The sequence below is a fragment of the Megalops cyprinoides genome, chromosome 14 (genome assembly GCF_013368585.1).
Source record: "Megalops cyprinoides isolate fMegCyp1 chromosome 14, fMegCyp1.pri, whole genome shotgun sequence".
In the NCBI taxonomy this organism is placed as follows: domain Eukaryota; kingdom Metazoa; phylum Chordata; class Actinopteri; order Elopiformes; family Megalopidae; genus Megalops; species Megalops cyprinoides.
The window spans coordinates 31,748,302-31,774,485 of NC_050596.1; the positions used below are offsets into that span (position 1 = coordinate 31,748,302).

A 26,184-nucleotide genomic window follows, 5' to 3' on the forward strand; every position below is an offset into this window, starting at 1 on the left:
CTGCGTTGACTTTCAATTCCTACCTCTCCCTCCCTCCCTATCTCTCTGCACAGTGCTTCATCTCTCCCTCTCCCTCTGTCTCTTTCTCTCTCTCTTCTCTCTCTCCCCTCTCTCTTGTGCTTCATGACTACTTCGTCTCTCTCTCTCTTTCACTCTCTCGTCTCTCTCTATCTCTCTCCCTCCCTCCCTCCTTTTTTCTCTCACCCCTCCCTGCCTCTTGCTTCCTCCTTTTCTCTCTCTCATGTTCCCTCCCTCCCTGTCTTCCTCTCTCTCTCTCCCTCCCTCCTCCTCATTTCCTCCTTCTCTCTCTTGCTCCCTCCCTCTTTCTTCCACCTTCTTTCTCTCACCCCCTCCCTCCTTCTCGCTTCCTCCCTCTCTCTTCCTCTTTCTCTCTCTTTCTCAATCCCTCCCTCTCTTTCTCTCTCTTTACCTCCATCCCTCTCCCTCTCTGTCTCTCTCTCTTTTTGGAAGGGGGTGTGTGTGACGGTGCTGGGAGAGCCATTGATTAATTCTCCTCTGCCTGGCCAGAGCAAACTGTAATCAGCCACACCGAAGGAGCTTTCACTGCATCCTGGCTTTTCTTCCTCCCCTCTCCTCTACCTGACTCCCCCAAAATCTGAGGAGCCTCTCCCTCTCTCCTGCTCCTGCTCTTTCTCTCTTCTCTGTGGGGAGAAACAGAAAGCTGTCCTCGGCGATTAATTCGTCAAACGCAGCCGAGGTGGATGCTGAGGCATCCCTGGCCGGCAGCTGCCAGGTCCAATTACCAGCCGGACGTCAGCGCCAGGCCATGGATCGAAGCGCCGGCGTGGAAGATTTGTTTGGGTGCTGCGACCGTCTCTCAGAGGGGAATTCTCAGGGGGTTTGCAGAGTGCCGTCTGGCCCGCCGGTCGCTGTAACGAAGAGTGCTTTTTAATGCCCATCTCCCCGCCCGTCTCTTGTCCTCTCCTGCTGACTGTAAGTAGCTCCTGTCTCACTCTTCTCCCTCAGGGACATGGATCGAGGAGAGAGACCCCTGCTTCTGTGTCAGGGGTGCACTGAGAGGGCGGGGGTAGATTAAAGGTGTCCAATCACAAGAGACAAACTGGGGACCCGTGGCTATGACCGCAGTCTGTCCCAGTGTCTCTTTCCGGGCCAGATTTCACCCATGTGCCCCTGTGGGAAGAATAGTGTTTGTTCTGATGACTCAGAAAGAGCTGAACTGCGTGCATCTACAAACACAGTTGTTTTATCTCCTGTCTCCTTCCTTGCCGGTTTGTTTTACTAAATGAATAGGATTGAGTGAGTTTTCCCCTGTCCGTGTGTAGAGTAGGGTTTTTATTCACTGCTCAGAAAGGCTGGGTCTCAGTGGAGATTTTATCGCTTTGAGGAACAGCAGAGATTTTGGGTCCTTGTGCAGAGGCCAGTGAAGCCCTGCAGATTTGCTCCATAAAGCTCTGCCAGATTTACCTTTTCCAGATCTCTTAATGATTCCTGTCACCGTGTGGGGTCCCGTCTGAGCTCTGCGTTGGTGTGTCTGACAGTTTGCTCTCTGCTGCTGTGTAACGGTGCTGTTTGTCTGTGCTCATTTGTCGTCCCTGTTTCCATCTGCCTAACGCTTCCCTTTACCATCTCCCTCCCTCCCTCTCTCTCAAGTTCAGTGTCAAACGTGACAGAACACTTACTGCCAAAGCATTTGCCAAGCATCAGAACTTACAATTCTCTTCTTCTCCCTCCGTCTCTGGTTGTGAGTCTTGTCTCTGGACTCAAACATGCTGTGGTGTGTGAATGTGGGCGGGGCGCTGATAGGCCGGCTGGGGGAGGGGCTCCGGTGTGTCCGTCTCTGTCAGAGTGTGTGATCTTTGGTGGCTGATTAGAGTCTCTAATAGAGGGGAGTGTTCCTCTCCTCTGCCAGCCTGCTGAGTGGGAGAGTATTGTACTTCACCTGCCTGCAACACCTGTGGAGACCTGTTAATGGCTGTGTCCAATCCTGTCCTTTCCTTGAAACCAAATCACTGTGACAGAGATGTCAAATTGTACCCTGTCCTCTCACGCTCTCCCTCCTCTCTTTCGCACCCCTCCCCCCTTTCATTTTGCCTGGTTATGTTTATTTAGGAGGGTGCAGAATGTTCTCTGTCACCACAACAGAAATATTACCTTCTTATCTTTCTGTTTACAGTCCAAAGTGGCACAGAATTGAAGAAGGGAGGTGTCAGTAGACCCTGAAATTGTTCACATTTTGAGTCTTTTATTTAGACCGTGAAGTTGTAAATGTAGGAAAAAGGTTTTTGTAAGTCTAGCAGGACAAAAAGCAGACTGTTCTATTGTAGTCTGTGTGCCCATAGCCCATTGAGCACTCACGTAAATTGGCAGATGAACCAGATGCTTGAGTTGGACATATTGTTTTGGGTTTAGAAAGCAGTGTTTATATGAGAGATTGAGTTTGGGTGCAGAGACTCTCAGATGATTGATGGGATGGTTGTTATCAGAAATATTCCTGCGCAGTATCACACCTACAGCAGAAAAGGAAGGAGGAGACTTCTTTGTTTAGAATGTTAAATTATGCATGGATAAATTGCTTTATTGGTTGAGTAAACATATAGCTTTCTCCCCCCAACCTTTCTCCTTCTCTTTCCCTCTCTCTGCTCTCCTCACTCTCCCCCTCTCTCTGTCCCTCTGTCTCTCCCCTCCCTCTATCTCTCTCTCTCTTTCTCCCTCTATCTCTCTCTCTCTTTCTCCCTCTCTCTCTCTCTCTTTCTCTCTCCCCCCCCGCAGCGACGAGCTCCTCCAGGCTGGAAGATCTCCGCTTCCTCGATGAGCAGCGCAGCAGCCCCCAGAGGACTTCCTGTCGACTGCCTGGGCGTGACACGGGAGGCCGGACACCACGGGAGTCCAGAGGTAGAGTCACACCCACGCCCCCCCTCACCCCCCAACCCCACACCCACACCCTAACCCAACCCCACACCTCGAGCCAGGGGGGTGTCCCACTCTTACTCCTTACCCCAACCCTAACCCTAACCCCGAGGCCAGGGGGGTGTCCCACTCTTGCTCCTTACCCCAACCCTAACCCTAACCCCAAGGCCAGGGAATTTCCCACTCTTACTTATAACCCTAACCCTATCCCTAACCCAGCACCATAACCCTAACCCCACCCCCTGTCCCTAACCCTAACCCCACACCCTGACCCTGACCCTAACCCTAACCCCACACCCTGACCCTAACCCTAACCCTAACCCTAACCCCACACCCTGACCCTGACCCTAACCCTAACCCAGCACCCCGAGGCCAGGGAGTGTCCCACTCTTACTCCCCTAAAGCTTAAAACCAGAGCGGGAGAAACCCACGCTGACACACGGCCTTGTACCCTGGGCAGGAAAAAGGAAAAGGGAAGGGTTACCTGGGAGGCGCAGTGGAGGGGTGGTGTTACCCCCTGGTGGGGGGACTCTTTGGTTCCCTGACCAGTGCAGGGGTCTGGGACAGCAGATGGACCTCTCTTATATAAGTTATATAAAAAGTATATTAATGACTCTACATAGTTACAAGTAAACCAGGGTTCATGCTATGTTACTATGGACTTTGCACCTGTAACACAAAGTATTTTGACCCTCAGCGACCTTGAGGAAAGGTTTGCCGAAAAGGTTCATTGTTCATTGCTAGGCTTGCAGTCAGTACTCGCAGCAAAGGGATGTAGAGAGTGATTCCATGTTCTGATTAACAGTCATGAGTTATTCATGAAATATTTCTACTCCCATATTAATCTGAGAGTCACAAAGCCCTATAACCGGAATGCGCAAGATGTGTGGAGGTATTTTTACTTCAGAAAGACGAAATGACTGCCTGAAATTAAGCTAAGAGCCAAGAGGAGTGGAGGCTACGTAACCATCCCAGTGGAGATGTCTGTCTGCGTGTCTTTTGGACTGTCTATCTGTCTGTCTGTCCGTCTGTCTGTCTGTTGGACTGCTTGTCTGTTCATCTGTCTATCTATGTTTCAGACTGTCTGTCTGCCTGACTGTCTGTCTGTCTGCAAACAGCACTTGGAGTGTTGTTGAAGCTGTCACTTTCGCTCTTCCTTCCCTCAGGCTGGTTCACGCCCTACAAGCCGGCGGCCATCATGCTCAAACCGCTGCTGTTCGAGGTGCCCAGCATCACCACAGACTCCGTGTTCGTGGGCCGCGACTGGCTCTTCCAGGCAGCTGAGGACGCCCTGGGCGGGGCTGAGTCCTCCGGGAGCCGCGGCGTGGTCGTCGTGGGCGACGTGGGCTCCGGAAAGACGGCCATCGTCTCCCGGCTGGTGGCACTTAGTTGCCACGGCTGCAGGATGCGGCAGATCGCCTCGAACAGCCCTGGCGCATCCCCAAAAAGTGAGGGGCAATCCCATCATTCCCATGGACTCTGTAGGGGATTAGAGAGGTCGAAAGGATTAGTACATTACTTATTTTTTATTGCTGTTACTGTTTTTTATTCATTCTGTGAGCTCCCTCATCCACGGTGACTCACAAAGCGGTCAGGGCAGGACAGAGGGCAGGACGCACCGTGCATATCACACTAGCTGCAAGCAAAATGGCCGAAGTACGACATAAAGGCAGAACTACAGAGCAGCCAGGAACGTATCAGTGATAAAGCATCGGGGCTGAAAACGGGGGCAAGATAAGCACACAGGGGATCATGGAACAGGCACATACATTGTGCTTAAAATGATAAGAAGAACCTTTCCTTATTTCTTAGCATAGAAAGATCCTGACAGAGAACATAAGTACTACCGTAAGTGCAGTATAAACCGGCATCACGCCAGAAAACACATGGTGCTGAGTATTCGTGCTTAGCCATCTTCCTGTTAAACTGCTCCGACTGTAAGCTTGTCATTGTAATAATAATCGGTGTTGTAATTATGAGGAAGGGTGGTGTGCAGGTGTGAACAGGAAGCTCTCTGGCAGCCGGAGCTTCAGGATCGGAGGCTTTGAGAATGCAGAGTTTCACAGGGAGTTTAGTGCTGATGGTGACAGTTCCTTTCAAATGTCATATCTTAAATGCAACACCAAGGCATTGCATGCGTTGAGGTGGGTGACTGCACCGCTGTACACTGGCTGAAAGCACACTCTCTGTGCCAGCCGCAGAAAATGTGGAATTTAACAAGCAGTGGAGTCAGCTTTGGTTACTCTACATTCCACTTTCCATCCTCTCAGAAAACTGTTGATGTTTCAGTGTGAGGGCACTGTCAGTATGAGGGCAGTGGTTTATCTGCACTTTTGAGAAGAACGTAGTGGCGGCCATGATGCTCTGTGTTTCACCCTGAGGCGCCCTGATATTACCCATCTCTCCCTGCAGGTGGCGTCGTGAACACGGACCCGCCCCTGAGCCAGGCCCCCGAGCCCGCCCCGTCCCAGAGCGCTGCCGCCGACACCCTGCAGAACGGCAGCTGTCCCGGGACGCCCGAGGTCCAGAGGCGTAGGGAGGAGGCGGTTAAACGATTGGCCGCCAAGGTGAGGCCCCGCCCCTCGATGTGGAATCCCCTTGTGCGCACTGTTGCCTGTGCTTTCCCACCACGGTAACGTGATGCCAAAGGGGTATGGGGGAACGAATGGAATTAAACCAGTTACTCTGGGGGGGGGGTCATTAGATGCCCACACTGTGGCTTTGGCCAATGAGGATGCTCTGCTACTGCGCCAAGTACCATGGGATCTCAAACGGCCATAGGGAGTCAGAACCCCAGTTTGAGTCCTCATACACAAGACAGCATCTCCTCCAGCACAGTGTCCCCATCACCGCACTGGTCTGTTTGTATGGTCTAATTGTAAGACTGCCCCCTCTTGGCCCACCACCATCACTGCAGCAGCAACTAGCAACTAGTAACCAGCATCACTGTGGTTGCCGCAGCTGGTCTCTCACAGTATTAGCTCAGGCCAGCCCCACCTCGCTGCTGCCATTGGCAGGAGAGTGATGCAGGCTGGTATGGCTGCAGGGATGAATATTTAATAATCCATTATTGATTAACTGTATTTTAATATTGTCCTGGAGCCCATTACTTTTGTAAATCCTGTTTCTGAACTCTCCGCCTGAATTCTAAAGGATTGGGGAAAGTACTAAATGAATTATCCAAAACACCTTTACTCCTTCGTAATGGCTTCTGTTGAAAAATGCTTTTACTTGTATTGATTCGGCTTTGATTGGCGTATGTTCACCTGTCCTGTGCCAGAGGGCTTAACAATGACTGGCTTGTTTTAAAGGCTCTGCGAAAGAAAGATATTTTAGAAATGTTTTTCGGTGGGCTGAAAGGTATGAGGTGAATGAGGGAGATAGTGACCCACAGCTCTTCTAAGAGCCGTAATGGATTCCTGGGTCCCTGGAGGAAGCAGTTTGCTTCTTTTAATTAAATGCTGAGGAAGCACCTTCTTGGCCCTCTGCTTGGTACAGCATTGCAGGAGCTATTTTAGCTCGTTCTCTCTCCCTCGTCTTTCTTTTAGGGATGAATGGATATGCGCGTGTCATTCCTTTTTGATCCTGCGAGGCGAATCAAATCATTTCTGTTTAAAAGGGAGTTGAGAAAGTGAACTGCAGCACCTGCCTGAGTGCTTCCCGCCTGTGGGTGTCCCTCCCTCCTGAAAATGGGCTCAGGGATTAAAGCGTTTCTCTGCCTCCACAATGGAAAGCAGGCGCGTGTGACGCTAACGTGTTTGTCGCATCACGGGGTTCATTTCGCTCGAATCTCTAGAGGCTTTTCACCGCGGCCCCTATCTCCCGTCGATTCCGGCGGAAAAGGTTTACTTTTGTCGTGCGAATGCGAAGTCAGAGCGTTAAGCCACCGGCTCTGAAAGAGAGAGCTCTCTGCCTGTTTTCCAGCTTTGCCGCTCCAGCACAAAGGCAGGGGAAAGGCAGGAAGCAGCACCTCGGGAGCGAGATGTGTCTTGATTGCCTCCGTTCCTCAGTGAAAGCAGTAGGACGAAAATAAGGCAAATCTACCCCCGGGACTCGTCTCGCTGTTGCCAAGGGGACGGGTTTAGCGGAGTGGTCAAAAAGGCTCCCCGCAGAGGATATGGTCCAAATTGCCAGGCTGTGTACCACCAAGAGTAATGCTGGAGATGCCGGCAACCTGTAGTTGAGAACTGAGTGTCGGCACTCAACAGCAAATGGTCTATTTACTTATGTTATATTGCTTCATGACTAACGCCTTACATGTATCGGTAACAAAAAACCAAAATTCTGTTATTTACTTAGGATTATTTACTATAGGGTTTGTCTAAAAAGGATATCTAAATGGATATCTGAACACAGTAAGTGTTTGTTATCGCAATTACAATATTACAGTGTTTTTAGTATTTTCAATGTGAATAGTTGTATTTCAACAATAGTTGACTAGGGTTGTGTAGCACATGTGCAGTTCGTTCCTTTTCCCACGTTGTTCCTCGCCACCAAATAGCTGACTCACCCCTTTTCTTTCCTCACTTTAGGCAAAATTTGCTTTAAAAAATGCTGTGTCACGTATCTGTGTGTCAAAGACAAAGTGATCCCACGTGTCCTGACATACTGAGGACTTCAGCATTACCGTCCCCAAAGGAAAACTGATATTATTATTGGTTGCCTGACTCCAGATCAGTTGGTTAAAGGAAACTGAAAATGAGAAGTGAATGGAAGAGGATTGCAGTGCTCTCCTGCTGTGTGTGGCTGATGCCGAACGCTGGAAGATGTCCTGAAGAGAGGGAGAGGCAGGTGTCATTCCGCTTTAGGGTGAGGAATAAACGTACGCTGTGCTAATCACGCCTCCGCCGAAGCAGATCAGAGCTGCGTTTAACCGCAAGCCTCCTTCTCCACAATCATCCATTAAACTGCTCTCCGCTGTGTCCCAATAACAAGGCTCTCGCCTGCTGCTGCTGAAAAGAGCCCCCTAATCTCGGCACCCCGAGTCTGATAAACAGAAAATCCATTATTCAACAGGCAGGGACAGCCAGCGCTGGATAGACGAGACACTGGAAAAATGGCAAAACCCGTTTCAGGCGAGTTCGCAAGCACCAAGATTGAGTGCTGTTTTTTTTTTTCTTTTTGGTTTTCATTCGCTCTTATAGCAAAGGCCAGCTGAATTCAGTGAGCTGGAAGACAAGAGATGCTGAGACTGAGGTTTCTGATCTTTCCAGGTTAACTCTCGCAGTCCGGCTGGGATCTGCACACAACTCAACTGTCAGTCAGCAGACATCCATACCAGCGCAAAAAAAAAAGCAGCTTCCTCTTCAGCTAAAGCTCCCAGGCAATTCTCTACACCTACAGAGGGGCTGCTAAGGATAGCGCAAAATGGGTCTTAATTAACGCAATGCTCGCTCTGATCCGAATGCCCCCAGACCAACCCGGGGACATCTGTGCCTCTCAGCACGGGCCGAATCCCAGGGTGCATCATTAAAACCCTCGCTGACCCTCGGACAGCAGCCCGCGTTTAAGCATTATCGGTTTGCGCCGTATCACGCCAGCCCAGCTGCAGCCCTCTCTCTCTCGCCTTAGGCCGAACTGTTGAACAGATATTTGTTGATCTGGTCCCACAGCAATTCTGTTTATCTGTGTACTGTGTATGTGTGTGCACCTGTGGTGGGCTTCGGGCTGCCCGTTACCTTGTGAAACATGGAAGTGGGAGAGTGATAGGCCACAGATCGACACTGATCTAGCATGTAATATGAATTCTCTTCTGGACCAGAATGCCTACCTGTAGGTGTAAAACAAGCCTTTACATTTAACCGCAACCATACACAAGGGAAAGTATGGTAATCCCTCTGGAAATGGGCTCAATAGTATGCTTACTGTATGGGTTCTGTCAAACTCTGCCCGAGCTGCAAACATTAACCTATTTGTGAAGGTTTTACTTTTATTTATCTTTTCAATTGGGTCATATTTCTTTTTCTTCAAATAGAAGCCTTTTCAGGTGTCATCCTCATGTGATGATGTATTCAAAGGTCATGTCTTGGAACAAGTCCACGAGTGCATTCGTTTTTTTGCTTTTTTTTTTTCTCCTGTCAATAAACGTCGGCCGTTGCGCAGGTGGTGTGCTGGAACACGAGGATCCCTGATGTGTCTTTGATGCCGTTACGGGGCGGTTTCTACCGGCAGGGATGAGGTTCTGCGGTCACCTGTCCCCCCCCTCACACTCACCAACCCCCCCCCCCCCCCCCCCAATCCTCTGTAAGTGTGTCAGGTCCACCAGGTTTTAGCAGAATTAGGACAGAGATCGTCAGACTGCACAGACCCCCCCCCTCTCTGAGTACTCTGCCTGGGACCCAGAAATGTGACTCCCGCAAACATTCCTGAAACGTACAGGAGCATAAATCAATTTTTGCGACCCAAGAACAACAAAAAAAAACCACTTATGACAGCAAGGGAAATGCGCAGTGATGACGCAGTTTCCAGGCCTGTGTGATTGCAGTTACATGGCAGGAGCAGGAGGAACACAGACACACCCAGGATGAGGGAAGTGTCGGAGCTCTGGGAGAGAACACACGGGGCGATTTGTATAACATTCATTAGTCTTCTTCTGCCCGGTAACAATCCCAGTTGTCTGAGAGACAGCCTGCTGTGGACAAACGGACTCAGTGCAAGGTGCACTGAATTAGACATAGCGGTGATTTAGCCATTTAGCCTTTATTCATGTGGAAGACGCTTTTATCTTATCTACAGCCGCTCGCAAAGCTAAGGCCCGTTTAATAAGGGCTCGTGAACAACAGCACAGGCAGTACGTCATGTCTGTACGTCAGGTCCGCGTCTAAAAATACAGACGTGCAACTGGCACAATTACCGAGACCTGCACAGCAGATAGTTTCAATGTATGAATCATGGTAATAACGACCCTGTAAGTGCTTTTTAAAAAGGCCAAAGTTAAATGCTGCTAAATTCAGGGAGGGGAGCGAAAGGGTGTCTTTTTGGTCTGCGGTAGAAGGCCGTAAGCTTTACCGGATCAGTCCTGTGTCCCTGGCAACAGAAACACGTGCTTGGTTACGGCAGTGAAGGTCACTGGTCTTACAGAGGTGGAGGTCCTAAATATATCCTGGAATTGTCATTTCGAACCTTAGTGTGATACCTTTGAACGGAGAGGCAAGGCCAGGGGGCACCTGGGTGTTCAAACGCTGGCAGATCAGGCCCTGAGGAGCAGCGGAGGTGTGATGCTTTGCTGTTTGCTCAGGTAATCGGTTCAGGCAGAATTGCTGAATGTGTTCAGAGCGTGTTCAGATCCAATTAATGAGATCAGTTCCAAAGATGTCATATTAATTGTGAGTCAGTTACCATCATTTCTGTTGTACTGGTTGGCAGATTTTTGACTGCTAACCAGTATCAGAGAAATATTGAGGCATATTCCCTATGGTCCTGAATAGTTCCAGCTCTTTGTCCTTTTTCTGGCACTGATAATGGCTTCAGTACTAGTCCTGGATCCATGTATTTTTTTGAACAGTTTGTTTTTGCGGTGTGATTGCTTCAGTCTCATATCCCAGAAGGCTGTGCGCCTTTGTGCCCGTGAATTACAGACGAGTTGAATGCCTCTGTTTCTCCTCTCTCCGCCAGGTGGTGGCGTACCACTACTGCCAAGCAGACAACACCTACACCTGCCTGGTGCCGGAGTTTGTGCACAGTGTCGCCGCCCTGCTGTGCAGATCGCGCCAGCTCATCGCCTACAGGGAGCTGCTGCTGAAGGAGCCGCACCTACAGAGCATGCTCAGTCTGCGCTCCTGCGTCCAGGACCCCGCCGCCGCCTTCCAGAGGGGAGTCCTTGAGCCCCTGGTCAACCTCCGCAAGGGTAAGGGACACACCCGAAACAGCACCAATCCCCGTTCAGGTCTCATTTCCATTTCCACCTGCCCCTGATAGAATCCTCCAATGAAAACGCACCCAAGCTTTTTACAAACCTTCTGATCTTTGTACGGTGTAAGGCTGCAAAATGAACCATTAAGTTAATGTTCATATTAAATTCAGTTGTTATGTCTAATTAGCAAGCTCAGGAGAAGCTCTAATTACATCTCCGCTTTATTGAAAGATGTATTTCAGCTTGTCTGTGTTTACATTATTGCTGGAAAAAATATGTTCTTTTGTGGAGGAGAACCAAGGTAGTAGAGCAGGCTGTTATCATATGTTGTTAGCATAGCTGTCAATCAGCAAGCTCAGGTAACAATAAGGGCTATTTTGTGACACAAAAGAATTATAAAATACATGTAAACTGGGGTGGGTGCTGGCTGGAAATTTACTAATTACTAATTGGATTATCTTGGTGTATCATTGTGCAAAGACTATTGATTAGAGTCGGTCTTCGAGTGGTTATTTTCTTGCCGAGGGGAAAGGCTGTTTTTTTCAAAGAGTGGTTAGCTCTGAGAGCATCATGAATGCTTTATAGACACGGGCAGACTATTTCAAGGGTGTTTCACCTTTCGTGCAGCCCTGAATTTTGGAGTGATACACATTTAATCAATACCTCATGTTATTGCTGGAGCCTGAACAATAGCTGCAGGTACTCGGCCCCTTTGATCTTATGCTGGAAATGGAAGACAATGACCATCGGTGTTCCTGTCGCTCTCAAAGACCCACAAGGCTCGAGACAGGCCTGCTGGAGGGGAACATGACAGGGCTGCTTCAAGTGCCTCTCCCCCTCTGTTTTATAAAAATAAAGGGCCACCAAGACCCACAAAACCTGTTTTTCCCTCCTCTGTCTGAGGAATCAGTGCTCTGCTCAGGGAAGATTAAAAGCATGGAGCGGGGGCTGTGTTATGGACCAGGCAAGCTCCTAGTTAAGGCCCAGCGAAAATAAAACTCAAAGTGCACTTCTCCATCTCTTGCTGTATTTGTAGCTCGCCACTTCTTAAATGTGTGTTTGGTCTCATGCTCCTAGGGTGGAACATAGTTCAGATTTCTAAAGATTTTCATCATAAAATTTTCATTTTAACTTTGCACATTTCTCTGCTGTGTAACACCAGCTGTGTAGGGAGGAATCCCAGTTGCCCCTACTGTTTAATTTATGTTATTGCAGTGTGAGATACTGCAGGGTAGTGAGATACTTCTTTTTCATAGTTATACTTCCTTGGTTATGGCAGTGGAGAGAAGCTGTGACCTATAGTAGTGAAAGAGGATACTCCAGGCCGTTTATTTCACTAATGAGAGAATCCTCCTCTGTTTTCGGGGGAACGCCCAGAGGGGAAGATTCTGCAAGAGGACCACATCGTGCTGGTCGACGGGCTGAACGAGGCCGAGTTCCACAAGCCGGACTACGGCGACACCATCGCCTCCTTCCTCGCCAAAATCGTCTCCAAGTTTCCCGACTGGCTGAAGCTGATTGTCACTGTTCGCGTGACTCTTCTGGTGAGACGGCTTCTCAGTGCACAGCCGGTGCATGCATGCACATTCGTATTTGACGTGTTTTAAACTGTATTCATTGTCAGCACTCTGAAGTAAGCAACTGACTGGCTTCATTATAAGGTGAGTTCTTCCCAAAGTAGCTGAAAGGAAGACCCTTTGACCAAATAAATGCAGGTGGATAGGGTATCCATAATCAAAATATGTATGTGTCATAAGTATCATACAGGCCTGAAAATAAGGCAGGTTTTTTTCTCTGTAATAAGCCAATGCTAAGTGGCAAAACATGGAACTGTTGGCTGAGCAAGTGCAAATAGATGGAGTATCCATAATTAAAGCGCTGTAGGAGATATCTGCATGGCCTTCTGCAAAAACTGGTCAAGTAAAGCTGTAACACAAGTTGTAAGAGCAGGAAGTACAGTTTTTTAGAGATAAACACGCAAGTTAAGTAACACGTAAGCAAAGTTTTGTTGAAATTTTTGTTGAAGCTGACAAACTGTAACTTTAGGCGATACAGACTCGTAAGAATTATGTGGAGAAGGCAGGGGATTTTTTTCCACGGCTGAAGATAATAGTGTTTGATAACCCGTCTGCAGTGGAGTGAGTGGTTTTCAGTGTTTAATCACACAGTGACAGCAGCGGTCCCAATTTTTGCCAAATGGAGTAGCAAAAGCTGTTGATAAATCACTCCTCTTGGTTATACAGTGTTCTCCAGACAGTGTCATTTCTGTAAAGTACTGCCAGAGAGGGTATAAGGACAACAGGGACAGCAACAGCGGCGAGGGTGCATACACAAACAGCGGCGTCTAAAGAAGCAGGCAGGAACAGGAGCGTCTAAAGAAGCAGACTGGAACACCAGACAGGAAGCAGACTGAACAGCAGACTGAACAGCAGTGAGGAACAGCAGACAGGAAGCAGACTGAACAGCAGACTGAACAGCAGTGAGGAACAGCAGACAGGAAGCAGACTGAACAGCAGACTGAACAGCAGACTGAACAGCAGACAGGAACAGCAGTGAGGAACAGCAGACTGAACAGCAGTGAGGAAGCAGACAGGATCAGCAGAAGTAGTGAACAGTAGTGAAATTTGCAGAAGCAGATTGATGGAGTATGATACAGACGGAGCCATAGCTGAGATATGGTTTTGTGCAGTGTGTGTGTTGCTGTTTATGTCACAGATACGGAGGGTGCAGATTCCAGTGTCTGGCTGTGGTCGCAGGACTTCAGGAAGTTCGGATAGTCTGCCAGATGACAGATAGAAAAAGCTGGTGCTTTGCTTATGGGCAGCGATTATCATGCAAAGGAGGAACGGCACAGGGAGGAGTGCAGAGGAGAGAACAGCTCTTTATTGTTCGTCCGCTCAGCTGTGTCTTTTGTGCAGATTTACAGGGAAATGAGCATTGAGCCTCCACGCACATTTAACCAAACGGAACCGGAGTTGCCGGCCCTTCTTTTTTTTTTTAACTTATCAGCATTGCTCCTGCCCCTCTCATGCAGAACAGCGATGCGGAGAGAAGCTTGACATGCTGCGAATTGGCTGAAGGAAAATTGACTCAAGGGAAGGACGTTTATTCTTTATTTAGTTTAGTTTTTGATATGGAATGTGTTTGTCTCAGACAAAGAGAGGAAGTGATAGTGGTGCGTGGATTTCTAGCAGTTTTGCTTTGGTAGATTTGTGCGTTCTACGCTCTGTTTGTCGGCAGGGTTACGGCCTGTCTGTTAGCTGTTTTTTCTCAATTAGCACCGTTACAACTGAACTCAGCAGGGGGTCGGAGCGCGAGCCTGCAAATTGGTGTAAATCTGGGAGTGCCGCTGGGATGTCTCATTACCACAGGGGAGGGGGGTGGGGTGCTGAATTATGGATCCTGTGCTGTACTGGCAAAATTTCTGTCAGAAAAGCACAACAGATTGATGGGTAGGAAGAAGCCGACTGTTCACTCAGGCCGAGTGTATTCGCCCTTAATGAAGCCGGGTAAAAGCGGGCAGCTGGAGGGAAGAGGAAGCCAGCGCTTCTTTCTTAATTCCGTGATCCAAATGAGGGTGCAGGGGAGGAGCGCCAAAATGAGTTCGATTCCGAGATCATGTTTCGATTCCGGAGTTGCCTCCGTTATTGGCGGCATACCCCTGAGACCGCTGGAGGCGCCTTGATTGGCTGCTGTATCTCAGTGTTTTCCTCACTCTGCCTTCAGCTGGCATGATTAGATGGAGGTGTTATCGCCCACCTGCAATACTCCCGTGTCTGCTGCGGCGTGGTGGAGATCGCAGGATTAGACCGCATTGATTTTCGGGACCCCCTCCTCGGGCTTGAGATTGTGGACTGAGCCCTTTGTAGAGAGCATCTCGTGTGTGTGCGTTTGCGTGTGTGTGTGTGCGTTTGCGTGTGTGTGTGTGTGCGTGTGCGCGTGCGCGTGCGCGTGCGCGTGCATGTGTGTGTGCGCGCGCAGAGGTGTCCCGGCAGATGTGGTTCTGCTCAGTCTCTCGGTCGCAGGTCCGTGTTCCGTTTGCAAACGCGGCTGTGAGTTTCCATCTGCAGCAACCCGATGCCTCACAGGTCAATGCCAAATGCAGCCCTACGATCAGCGACCTTGGAGCGATGGCGGATTGAGGAGAAATAATGCAGAATTCATAAAGACAGGCATGCTTTGTTATGATCCCTTTATTTATTTATGTGTGCCGGGGCGATGTAAAAGAAAAACGGTTTTATGAAAACAGCTTCTGTGGAGTGTAGGGGCTTCTTTCTCTTTCCGTTTTTTCATGAAATCGCACAACAAACCTTCACCATCCATGGGGGATCCCAAAGAACAGGGACATCCGCAAATACTGCTCTGTACCGGTAATAAATACTTACGCATTACGCTTACGAATCCAAAACAAGTACAATTTAAGCATGAAATTCTATGTAGTAATTCAATTAACATGTAATAATAAATATAAAAAAACATGGCATGGTCCAGGAGCGGAGAGCTCCCTGCCACCTGGCACAGATATTTGCAATGGGAAACTGCGTATCTGTTTCAACTACAAAGTCTTGTTTGAGTGCACAGGTGTTAGTCCAGCAGGCATATCGGTAGTGAGCAACTTCAGTACAGCCAAGTAAAAAGTTCTCTGTTCATGTGATTTATCTGTCTAAAGCTCTGTGAGACATAAATCCTCTTTAACTTCAAAAACTGTTTTCCTCTCACAGGAGATCACCAGCGTGCTTCCCTTCTCCAAGATCTCCCTGGATGACGTGCAGGGTAACGAGGCGATCAGCGATGACCTGGAGGCGTATGTACGGCACCGCGTGGACCGCAGCGAGGAGATCGCCGGAAACATCTCGCTCAACGGCAGGACGGACCCGGCGGCCCTCTCCAGGGCAGGCAGCCACCTGGTCTCGCTCAGCTGCGGGTCCTTCCTCTACCTGAAGCTGACGCTGGACCTGTTCGAAGGGGGCCACCTGGTGGTGAAGAGTGGCGGCTTCAAGGTGGTGCCAGTGTCGCTGGCGGAGCTTTACCTGCTGCACTGCAACCTGCGGTTCCTCACCCGCGCCGCGTTCGAGCGGGCGCTGCCCGTACTCAACGTAGCGCTGGCGTCCCTGCACCCGCTGACGGAGGAACAGCTGTTCCGCGCTGTCAACGCCGCCCGCGCCCACGGCGACTTGGCCTGGGACGACTTCCGGCAGCGTCTGGACGCCCTCTCCGGCCTGCTCGTCCCGCGGCGGGACGGCACCCGCATGTTCTGCCACCCCTCTTTTCGGGAGTGGCTGGTGTGGAGGGGCGATGGGGAAAGCGCCGACTTCCTCTGTGACCCCAGGTGAGCGCACCCGCAGGCAGGGGCAGGGACGACCCACAGGCTCAGCTCTACGGGGTCAAGGGTGGGCACACCCAACTAAACACTCACCTGGCCCAACTAAACACTCACCTGGCCCATCTCAACATTCACCTGGCCTCACCAAGCCTTCAAGCTGGTGGCAGTAGTTTCTGACTGAGCGTGTTTCTTATTGGAAATATTGGAGCTGGACCAGGCTCTGAGTGGGAGTGTGCAGCGCACTGGCTTGATTCCATCTAAATTGATAGAATGAATGGAGGTGAAGAAAAGCATTGATCCAATCTCTTCTTGGGTGAGAGATGCTTGGGAGGGATTTTAAACCTGCGCTGGTGCTCACCCTGACCGATTCTGATGTGAGATAAGTGAACCAATGGCTGTTTATATTCAGGTCTGGGTGGAATAGCAGCAGTGTGTGCAGCTGGAACATTTGCTATTGATTTCCTGTCTTAATCTCCACGGACCAGGGCTTGGCTCATTGCATTTACTTAGCAGACGCTCTTATCCAGAACGACTTACATTTTTTTACACAATATCCATTTATACAGCTGAGTATTTACTGAGGCGTTTCGGGTTAAGTACCCTGCAAAAGGGTATAACAGCAGTGGCCCACTTGGAAATCTAGCTGGCTGTCTTTAGGTTATAAGTCCTGCTCTTTACCAGTACACCACACTGCTGCTCCTTACCACTACACCACACTGCTGCTCCTTACCGCTACACCACACTGCTGCTCCTTACCGCTACACCACTCTGCTGCCCTGCTCCTTACCACTACACCACACTGCTGCTCCTTACCGCTACACCACACTGCTGCCCTGGTCCTTACCACTACACCACACTGCTGCTCCTTACCGCTACACCACACTGCTGCTCCTTACCGCTACACCACACTGCTGCTCCTTACCGCTACACCACTCTGCTGCCCTGCTCCTTACCACTACACCACACTGCTGCTCCTTACCGCTACACCACACTGCTGCCCTGGTCCTTACTGCTACACCACACTTCTGCTCCTTACCGCTACACCACACTGCTGCCCTGCTCCTTACCACTACACCACACTGCTGCCCTGCTCCTTACCACTACACCACACTGCTGCCCTGCTCCTTACCACTACACCACGCTGGTGCTCCTTCCTGCTACACCACACTGCTGCTCCTTACCACTGCAACACACTGCTGCTCTTTACCAATACACCACACTCCTGCCCCACATTTGTACCACTGTGCCACACTTCACAGCACAGCTCCTAGGAGAGTAGACAGCAAATCAACCCTCTGCCGCAAAATTAAAGAGAAAAAGGATGAGTATTGGCTGGATTTTGTGGAGTTGACAGATAGAATTAACTAATGACTGGAGCCTCATTTGAAATTGGACATACGCCAAGGAAAGATAGAACTCTGCTGTCTGTAAACTGCAGGAAATGCCTTATATGTGAAGTTTGTCAAAAAAAATGCCATTAGTGTAGCGACAGCAACATAATCTCAGCCCATTATGTCATTTAAAACACCATCACTCAAATAAGTCATGTTTACTTTGCTGTAATTATGGAATAAGGATGATGTACTCTTTTGCAAACGCCTGTTAGTGTCCTACACTGCTTCTGGATGGTACAAAGAAGAGGACGTCAGTTTCCACAAGACAGATGACTTTTTAACGATATTTCTAAAACTGCATCTGACGAGACATGTTGTTTCATTCGGCACTCGTGAGGAATTCTGTTGTTGTCGGGACAGGCGGGTGGGGGTGGTTTGTTTAGCGGGGACGGGGAGATTGTCAGCGTTGTCCCCCACCGTCCGATACCTGTCAGTTCATCCCTGGATGGATAAGCCCGCTGCCCGGGAAACGGGGGCCGGCTGTGCGGTGAGATTGATTTCCACAGCTCCTCTGAGGGCTGGCTGTTGACTTACGGGGGTTCGTTTCCATAAACAACGCGGAGAAACGAGCCGAGCGGTGATCTGTGTTTCTGCAGTCATCTCCGCTGTGTGCCGGAGCCGCTAATGAAGCCGCAGTAGAGAGAATATTTAAATAGGCTGAAAGTAGCTGTTGCGCTCTGTGGCCGAGCTCACGCCGTAAACAGGCTGTCGGGGGGCTCTGTTGCGGAACGTTTCCCCGCGTTAGCTGTCCGCAGCAGACGGGGTTCGCTCGTGACGCCCCGGTACTCACCTGCATTGTCCCAGAACATAATGAGGAATAAAAAGGCTAAATGGTTCAGCATGGTGTCAGACTGGGCTAAGCAGCGCTTCCAGTAATTAGGAGTTTGGATAGACGAGAAAATGTGTGTAGCATAAGTGGTAAGGAGCAGGGCTCATAACCGAAAGGTTGCCAGTTTGATTTCCCACTGGGGCACTGCTGTTGTACCCTTGGGCAATTGGGTACCCTTGGGCCCAGAATTGCCTCAGTAAATAATCAGCTGTATAAATGGATAACATGTAAAAATTGCAACCTATGTAAGTCATTCCGGATAAACGTGTCCGCTAACTGACTGTATCATGTAATATCCCCACCATAAGCTTCATTAATAGAATAGTGTATAAACAAGTTTTAAGATCGCTAACATTAATAGTTTTTAACGACCTTAAAATGAAAAAGGAGAGATAAACTGGTCTTTAGGATTGGTGCTTGAGATTAAGTGGATGCTAACAGCAAATTTGTTTGATGTCTTATAAAGAGTAAGGAGAATTGTTGCATTAAATATGCATGCAGGCCCTCTGCAATATTAACAAGTAATCTGTTGTGCGTTCTACTTGAGCTCAGATTTGGCAGGGAAGCCGCGGTAGAGATCGTGGCCTTCTCTGGGGTCGCCTGCGACCCGCGGAGCACAGGGAGGTTTGGCGTAAGAGCCTGGCTGAGACTCTGTGCTCTTCAAGTGAGCTCATTACTCTCCGACTGCATGTGCTCTTATTAGAACGAATGCCCCGGCCGTGTCTGATGTCTCTGGCCTTTACAGAGAGGAAATGACAAACCGAGACTTTCGCATCTAAATGCCTCCATGCTCCATGGCCTCTCGTGAAGCAGCTGTCCCGGCTTCAGCATGCGGCTCCTGACCCAGCAAACGCCCTCATTAGCAGCAGAGAAACGCAAACGGTGATACGAAGGAAAAAACCTCTCCTCACGGCACCTTGTAATTGTCTATTTAAAAGCGAAAGCACAAACACGCTATTTTAATAGTGGTGCTTTCATGGGGATCAAAGCAGACGGCAGCCATGCGTGGCCTTTTAATGAACCTCTCCCGTAATCAACGGGAGAAAAAGCCTCACCGACGAGGTGAAATTCTGCACTCACCCTACCCCCCCTCTGCACTGGGGGGGGGGGGCAGTTTAGGTAGCGTTCACGACTGTCCCATCAGACAGAGGGTGACTGCCCCAGAGTAGCCAGGAGAGCTCATAGTGAAGCGAGGATGTGGTTGTGTTTTAATGAATGGATGAGTAAGATTTGAAGGGCAGCAAGGACTTCTTCCAGGAGTAGTGTGGTGTGGTGGCTGAGTGAGAAAAAGACATTTATGCCAAGACACAGAAAATTCAAAACAGGAAAAGCCTTTGACCTGATCGTGAATATGCCTCCTCTCACTGTAGATGAGAAGAAACATCTGAAGAGGTTTCGCATGTGTATTGATATGCCTTAACTTATTAGAACACATCTAGTGCTTCTCACACAGACCATATCAGTATTTAACATCTCATTAACCTGTGTGTCTGAAGCTTGAAATGAATATAGGTCTTCTGTTAAAAGTTAATAATATCAAAGTGAACTCCAGAGAAAGTGATTTTTGGACATAAGAAAAACATAAATGGCCTTTATTGATCTTATTTGTGTATGTCCAGTGAAACACTTTATTTTCTCAGGGACTCTCAGCCTCTTCCTAAACCCTATGTTCAAATATGATAACCTGCCTGATGCTTTAATGGGTTTACTTGCCTGGTTTCTTCTGATCACTTTTTTGCATGAAGTACGTTTTGTAATTATATATAATACATGAAAAAACATCAAATAAATATTGATTATAAATGTAAACCAATGAACATATATAATGATGAAATAGTTCCCTTATTATGTAATTTTATTAACAGCTACACTCTGTGTAATTGGTGGTTGCTCACTGTCCCTGAGGCTAAGGCAGGCAGGAATGTATTATGCTGCTATTGGGGCTGTTGGTGCTTCACCTGGCAGGATTTTTCATTGTTTGTAATGAAATGGAAATTACTGTAAATTTGTGAACTTTTTAAAAATGTAATTCAATATTTTTTGTCTCTTTGCCCCCAGGAGTGGCCACGCCCTCATGGCCTTCATGCTGTCCCGGCAGGAGGGGAAGCTGAACCGGCAGCAGACCATGGAGCTGGGCCACCACATCCTCAAAGCACACATCTTTAAGGTAGTGTCAGGGCCTGGTTCGCTGGGGCCTTGCTGCCGAGCTCCCTCCAGCGCGGTGCTCTGCCTCGTTAGAGAAGCATCAGAGATGCCAGGTGATCAAAATGCTTTCGAACCGAGCTGCTGTTGGCTCTGAGCCGTGTTCGAGAGGACACCTGGAGACAGTGTTTGAGAAATGAGGCGAATACTAGCTGAAGCTGACAGAGCGAATGCTCACAAAAGCTAGGAAAAAACTGTTCAGCAGCGGCTGTGTTGCTGTATGTGTGGCCAGTTAATTGACAGTTAATAAAAAGACACCGAGCATGTACTGTCACCTAACGTTAACCGTCTGCCAAATGAATACATGCAAATGCAAATGCAAATGTACCTGGAAGCAGTCCCTCGTGTGTTCCTGGTGTTAGAGTAGTGAGGGGATGCTGGGAGAAGTTCTGCATGTATGACAGGCAGGTTTGGCCGCCATTTTAAGCCTTTGACATAGGGGACACAGAGCATGTCAGGCACATATAGAGGCAATTCGTATGAGCAATAAATGTTCCGCTTGAGCTCTGGCAAAGCTGTGGTGTGCTGCTTGGTGACCAGACTGAGTGTGGCCGTACGCCAGCAGAAACATGGAGCTATGACCTGCAGGTTGCACACATATACTGTCCGTGCATGAAGATTGTGCTAAATATGAGATTATATTACATTATTGTTATTGAGATGAATGATATGAATGGTTCAAGGCTAAGTGAAGTTATTGACTATGTTATTATATGAAGAAAATTGCATTTGGTGGACGGTCTCGTATCTAGGGCAACAAAATCAATTGTACGCACAGCTACTGGAGCTTGAAGGCTTAAAAACAACTGGCTTTCAGTCATTCAGGATGCATTATGCAAGATGCATAAAACATGTGGGAAATAAAGGGAAAGGCAGCAGTGTAAATCAGCCCGACAGAGAGAGGCTGGCTGAGTGAAAGTCAGGGATCCTGCTGGGGGTGGTGGAGGGGTACTCGGCTGGGGTGCGGTTTGAATCGCAGGGTTACCCTCTCTCTCCAGGGTCAGAGTAAGAAGACGGGCATGTCCTCCAGCGTGCTGCAGGCCCTGTGGATTAGCTGGAGCGCTGACGGGCTGTCGGCTGCCTTGGCCTCCCTGAGGAACCTCTACACCCCCAACGTCAAGGTGAGCGCCCCGAGTCCCTCCGTTCAGAGCCGCTGGCCTGGAGCACCTTCACCTCATGGCTTTACTCAAAGGCGGAGAGTCTTCAGGCCATGGAAGAGTGTAACGAGGAGAACAGGCTGTTTAGCCCATCTACGGCTGTCATTTGGCCTGTAGCACTGTACCAAGGTTGTACTTCAACACTTTCAGGTCTCTCTGCTTCCACTATTAGCCTTGCTCTCCTACAGCTACAGATTGAACCAAAACACTCTTTCTCCGTCCTCAAGGTGCCTTATTAGGATGCATTTGTGGTTGCGTTCATGCAATTACCAATAACAGAAAAAAAGATAAAAGTCTTTCAGGCTTTTCTTTGATGCCGCATGTATGGAAATGTCATGGAAATATGCAAATCTGTCTGATGTGGTAGGTGCGTGAGCGGCACGGTGAATGTCAGTGTTCACATGCTTTGAACCGTTACTCCTGCGGAGAGGGCTGGACGCTTCCTGTGATGCGCTTTCAGTGTTTGTTTAAGCAGGAGGACGATAAACAATTCCAGGAATCGCTTATTTTTAGAGTCCTTCACTGGTCTGTTCCTGATGAAAGTGTCATTGAAAATACCTGGAGGTTTTCTGCAGGTTACACTGTTGACCCATTAATCCTCTCTGTTGCCATGTTAACCAGAAATGTGCATTTACTGGTAATCAGAGGTCCCTTTTAGATTAGCGGTAATGCAATAAGGTTGTGTAAGACTGTCCTGATGTAGTGTGATGTAATGATGTTATGATGCAATAAAATGGTATTGTTATGTAATGTAATGGTTTTTTAGTGTAATGTAATGATGTGATGTAATATAATGATGTTATGATGTAATGTAATGGTATTGTGATGTAATGTAATGACGATGTGATGTAATAACGTTGTTATTCAGTGTAATGATGATGTCATGCGGCACGCGTCTCCAGGTGAGCCGGCTCCTGATGCTGGGCGGGGCCAACGTGAACTACCGCACGGAGGTGCTGAATAACGCGCCGGTGCTGTGTGTGCAGTGCCACCTGGGCCACCAGGAGATGGCCAGCCTGCTGCTGGAGTTTGGCGCGGCGCTGGAGGGCGTGTCCGAGCAGGGCATGACTGCGCTGTGCCACGCCTCCGCTGCCGGGCACCTCGGCCTGGTCAGCCTGCTCTGCAAGAGGGGCGCCAAGGTCAGCTCGAGCGTCCGCTCATTATTATTATTATTAGTAGTAGTAGTAGTGGTAGTATTAGATTGTTTATTTGACAGATATTCTACTCCAGAACAGGTTACAAGGATAACATGGTACAATCTATTAAAACAATGCAACGGGAAAACAGAAGCAACAGGATCAACAGCACTAGGTGCAGAATAATAAAAAGGCATTTTTGAAACTAGAATACTTACATAATACTGAAGGAGCAATCAGAATGTGTGTCCAGGAGAGGCTGAGGGTCTGTGCTCAGGTGAAGTGCTGTATGTTCGATGTGTTTTAACCTCACAGGTCAGCAGAGGGTTATAAGATTCTGCAGTGCTGTAGATTAAATGACTTTTAACCCTGCAGGCTGGTGGAGATCTGTAGAATGGTGAGGTATGATAGATTAGATAGCTTTTAACCCCGCGGGTTAATGGAGGGTTGTGTGCTGTTGAAGGGCTGTAGATTGAATTAGTTTCACCCCTGCAGGTTGCCCATGTGGATAAGAGCGGTCAGTGCGCCCTGGTCCACGCGGCTCTCAGGGGACACCCTGACATCGTCCACTTCCTGCTGGAGACGGAGTGGACGTCTGAGAGCCAGCAGCAGGACCGAAGCCTGAAGGACAGGGCCCTTCAGCAGGGCCTGATCGCTGCTGCCAGCATGGGGCACATGCAGGTACACACACACACACGTTCTCACACAAACACACACACACACACGTTCTCACACAAACACACACACACACACACACACACGTTCTCACACACACACACACACACGTTCTCACACACACACACACACATGTTCTCACACAAACACACACACATGTTCTCACACAAACACACACACACGTTCTCACACAAACACACACACACTCATATTCTCACACAAACACACACACACACACACACACACGTTCTCACAAACACACACACACACACACACGTTCTCACACATACACACACACACACACACACGTTCTCTCACAAACACACACACACACACACACACACACACGTTCTCACACATACACACACACACACACACACACACACACACACACACACACACACGTTCTCACACACACACACACACACACACACACACACACACGTTCTCACACATACACACACACACATTTAACACAGAACATCCATAGCAAGCATAGCACGGCAGACAGAACCTCCTAGATAAGGAAGTAAGGGAAAGCACAGCAGCAGAGTAGCTGTCTGTGCTTTCCCTACAGATCACAGATCTCACGCTGGCAGTCTGCACTACATCACCATATCATTCTCCCCAGCGCTTTCACTATGTTAGAAAGCTGATCTGCTCCACAAAGAGCCAGGAAGATAGCCAGGCAGTTTCTTTCAGAAGGACTCCAAAGAAGTCCAGAGAACTCCAGCATAGATAATCATCACACTTAACTCCCACACAGTGTACTGATGGGTTTGTAGCCATGAGTGCCCTTGCTGGCTCATTAAGACCTCCAGGGTTTCCAGCAGTCTGCTCTGAAGCTCAAAGTAATGGATGTGATCTGGCTGTGCATTATCGACCTATGGCACATGAGGACAGGGAACAAGAAAAGGTGTGAAAGGTGAAACCCGAGACATTTATTTGGACTGGCCAGGCAGCGTTCTGAGGAGGTCTGTGTAGATTGTGTGCACAGCTCAGACATCAGCACCTCAGTCCTGAGAGTGATTCATTCATCATGTGTTGGAGGAACACGGGTGTATCGATCGACTCTGCCAATCCCATGGCCCCAGCTCCTATAGGAACTGTGCAGCTGTTAAGGTTTGGTAACAAACCTCTCTGGTTTTGCAGGTTGTGAAAAGCTTGCTGGCACTGAATAACGACATCACGGTGCAAATTAACGGCCACGACACTCTGTGGGGAGAGACAGGTAGGGTTCTTCGCTCTTCACCTTTTTCTCTTCTGTCTGTGATTGTGTCCTGTCTGTACGTCTGCTGTTTCCCACTGGCTAAATCAGACATTATCAGCTTGTTGGTCTCTGTGCTGAACAGAGCTCCTTTCTGTCTGTGATTGGAGTTGTCCAGCCTCCTGCCCCTTTGCTGGGGTTTTTTCTGGAATTTCTTGGACATCTTCTCATTTCCCCTCTGCTGGAAGTGGGTCCTCACCTGCCTCATTTTGGCTTTCATCTTGGAGTCCCATCAGCCCGAGATGGACCTCCCCTAGAGTTCCCACTCTGTAACCCTTCAGCCCTGGCTGGGTACTGTCAGTTAAACAGAGCGCCCATTAAGACACATCTCTGCTATTTGTCTTGTTTTATTACAGACATCAAAACCCTCGAGCATCAACTCTGTGGCGGAGATCCGGAAGTGCTTTGTGTTTGGTAGAGATCTGAAAGGAATATTAACTACTTTCTTGCTGGGAATAGAAAGAAGTCTGATGTTCGCTCAGAGTCTGCCAGTTACTATAGTAACTAGTTTCTGTTACCGTATTCAGATGGAACTAGTGTTCCTGATGTCCACTCCGTATTTACCTAAACCTCGTATGGGAGTTCCTTCAGTGAAGGGATGGAGGTGCTTTATGTGGCTTTGATCTTGTGGCGGAGTATTTACAACCTTACATATTTAGAGTGACAAATTAATTTCATTCAGGCAAGTAGACATTGATAGACACAAATCACCCAATGCACCTGCTAAAAGTGCAGTATGTATGGTTTAGCCAATAATAAAAGGTAATCCATTTGAAATGTTAATGAAAGCATACTTTTGAAATTTGTCATGTTACTTTTGACAAATGGAGTTTCTCGTTTCCGTCTGTACATTTTGGAGCTGTTTTCCCAGTAAACAGTTCTAAAAGAGATGCAGCCAGGGAATCCTTACAAATTGCTAAACTATGATGTGCTGGGAACAGCAGGTAAAATGGCAGGTAATCAGAGGAGGGAAATGTCAGGAAACTTTCCCTCCGCCAGGTGAGTAAAGAGTTGGTAAATAGCCTGGGGGCAGGACAGCCAGTCCCCATGTGAATAGGGGTTTCAGATGGTGGACGCCAGCTGAGATAGAGGATCCGGTGATGAGAGAGTTGAGTGTGCGTTCCTGCACAAATCAGGTTTCATGATGTTTGGCACGAGACCAGTTCCATGTGGTTTAAGACCCTGCTTCTTCTTTGCCCTGTGGGACTGTGAACAGCCTCAGGGTGGGTCAGACCGGTGTCCATTCGCAAGTGTGAAAGCTCCTCTGGATCATAAAGCACTGTAAGAGCTCCGAGCTGTCCAGTCTAGGTGTGGGAGGCCAGGTTTGACTGGTGAAAGTGTGTTCCATTGAGGGGGGAGTGAACGGCAGTCTCACTGGGGGGGGGTGTTCTGGATCCTTCTCTGAAGTAGGCGGAGCAGGGGACATGACATTAGGAGGGTGGTACTGGTTGTTGGTGATT

The 26,184-nt window shown here is 48.8% G+C and overlaps 1 protein-coding gene across 1 annotated transcript in view; it reads left to right on the forward strand.

Moving 5' to 3' along the window:
• LOC118788731 (protein TANC1-like) overlaps positions 1-26,184 on the forward strand; it is a 111,570-nt gene that overhangs the window by 68,728 nt on the left and 16,658 nt on the right. The window contains exons 8-18 of the mRNA XM_036544765.1: positions 2,752-2,874; positions 4,056-4,337; positions 5,302-5,456; positions 10,504-10,735; positions 12,119-12,285; positions 15,463-16,070; positions 20,346-20,454; positions 21,488-21,610; positions 22,549-22,785; positions 23,278-23,463; positions 24,610-24,688. Coding sequence (XP_036400658.1) covers positions 2,752-2,874; positions 4,056-4,337; positions 5,302-5,456; positions 10,504-10,735; positions 12,119-12,285; positions 15,463-16,070; positions 20,346-20,454; positions 21,488-21,610; positions 22,549-22,785; positions 23,278-23,463; positions 24,610-24,688 — 2,301 coding nt within the window. The remainder of the gene's footprint in view (positions 1-2,751; positions 2,875-4,055; positions 4,338-5,301; positions 5,457-10,503; positions 10,736-12,118; positions 12,286-15,462; positions 16,071-20,345; positions 20,455-21,487; positions 21,611-22,548; positions 22,786-23,277; positions 23,464-24,609; positions 24,689-26,184) is intronic.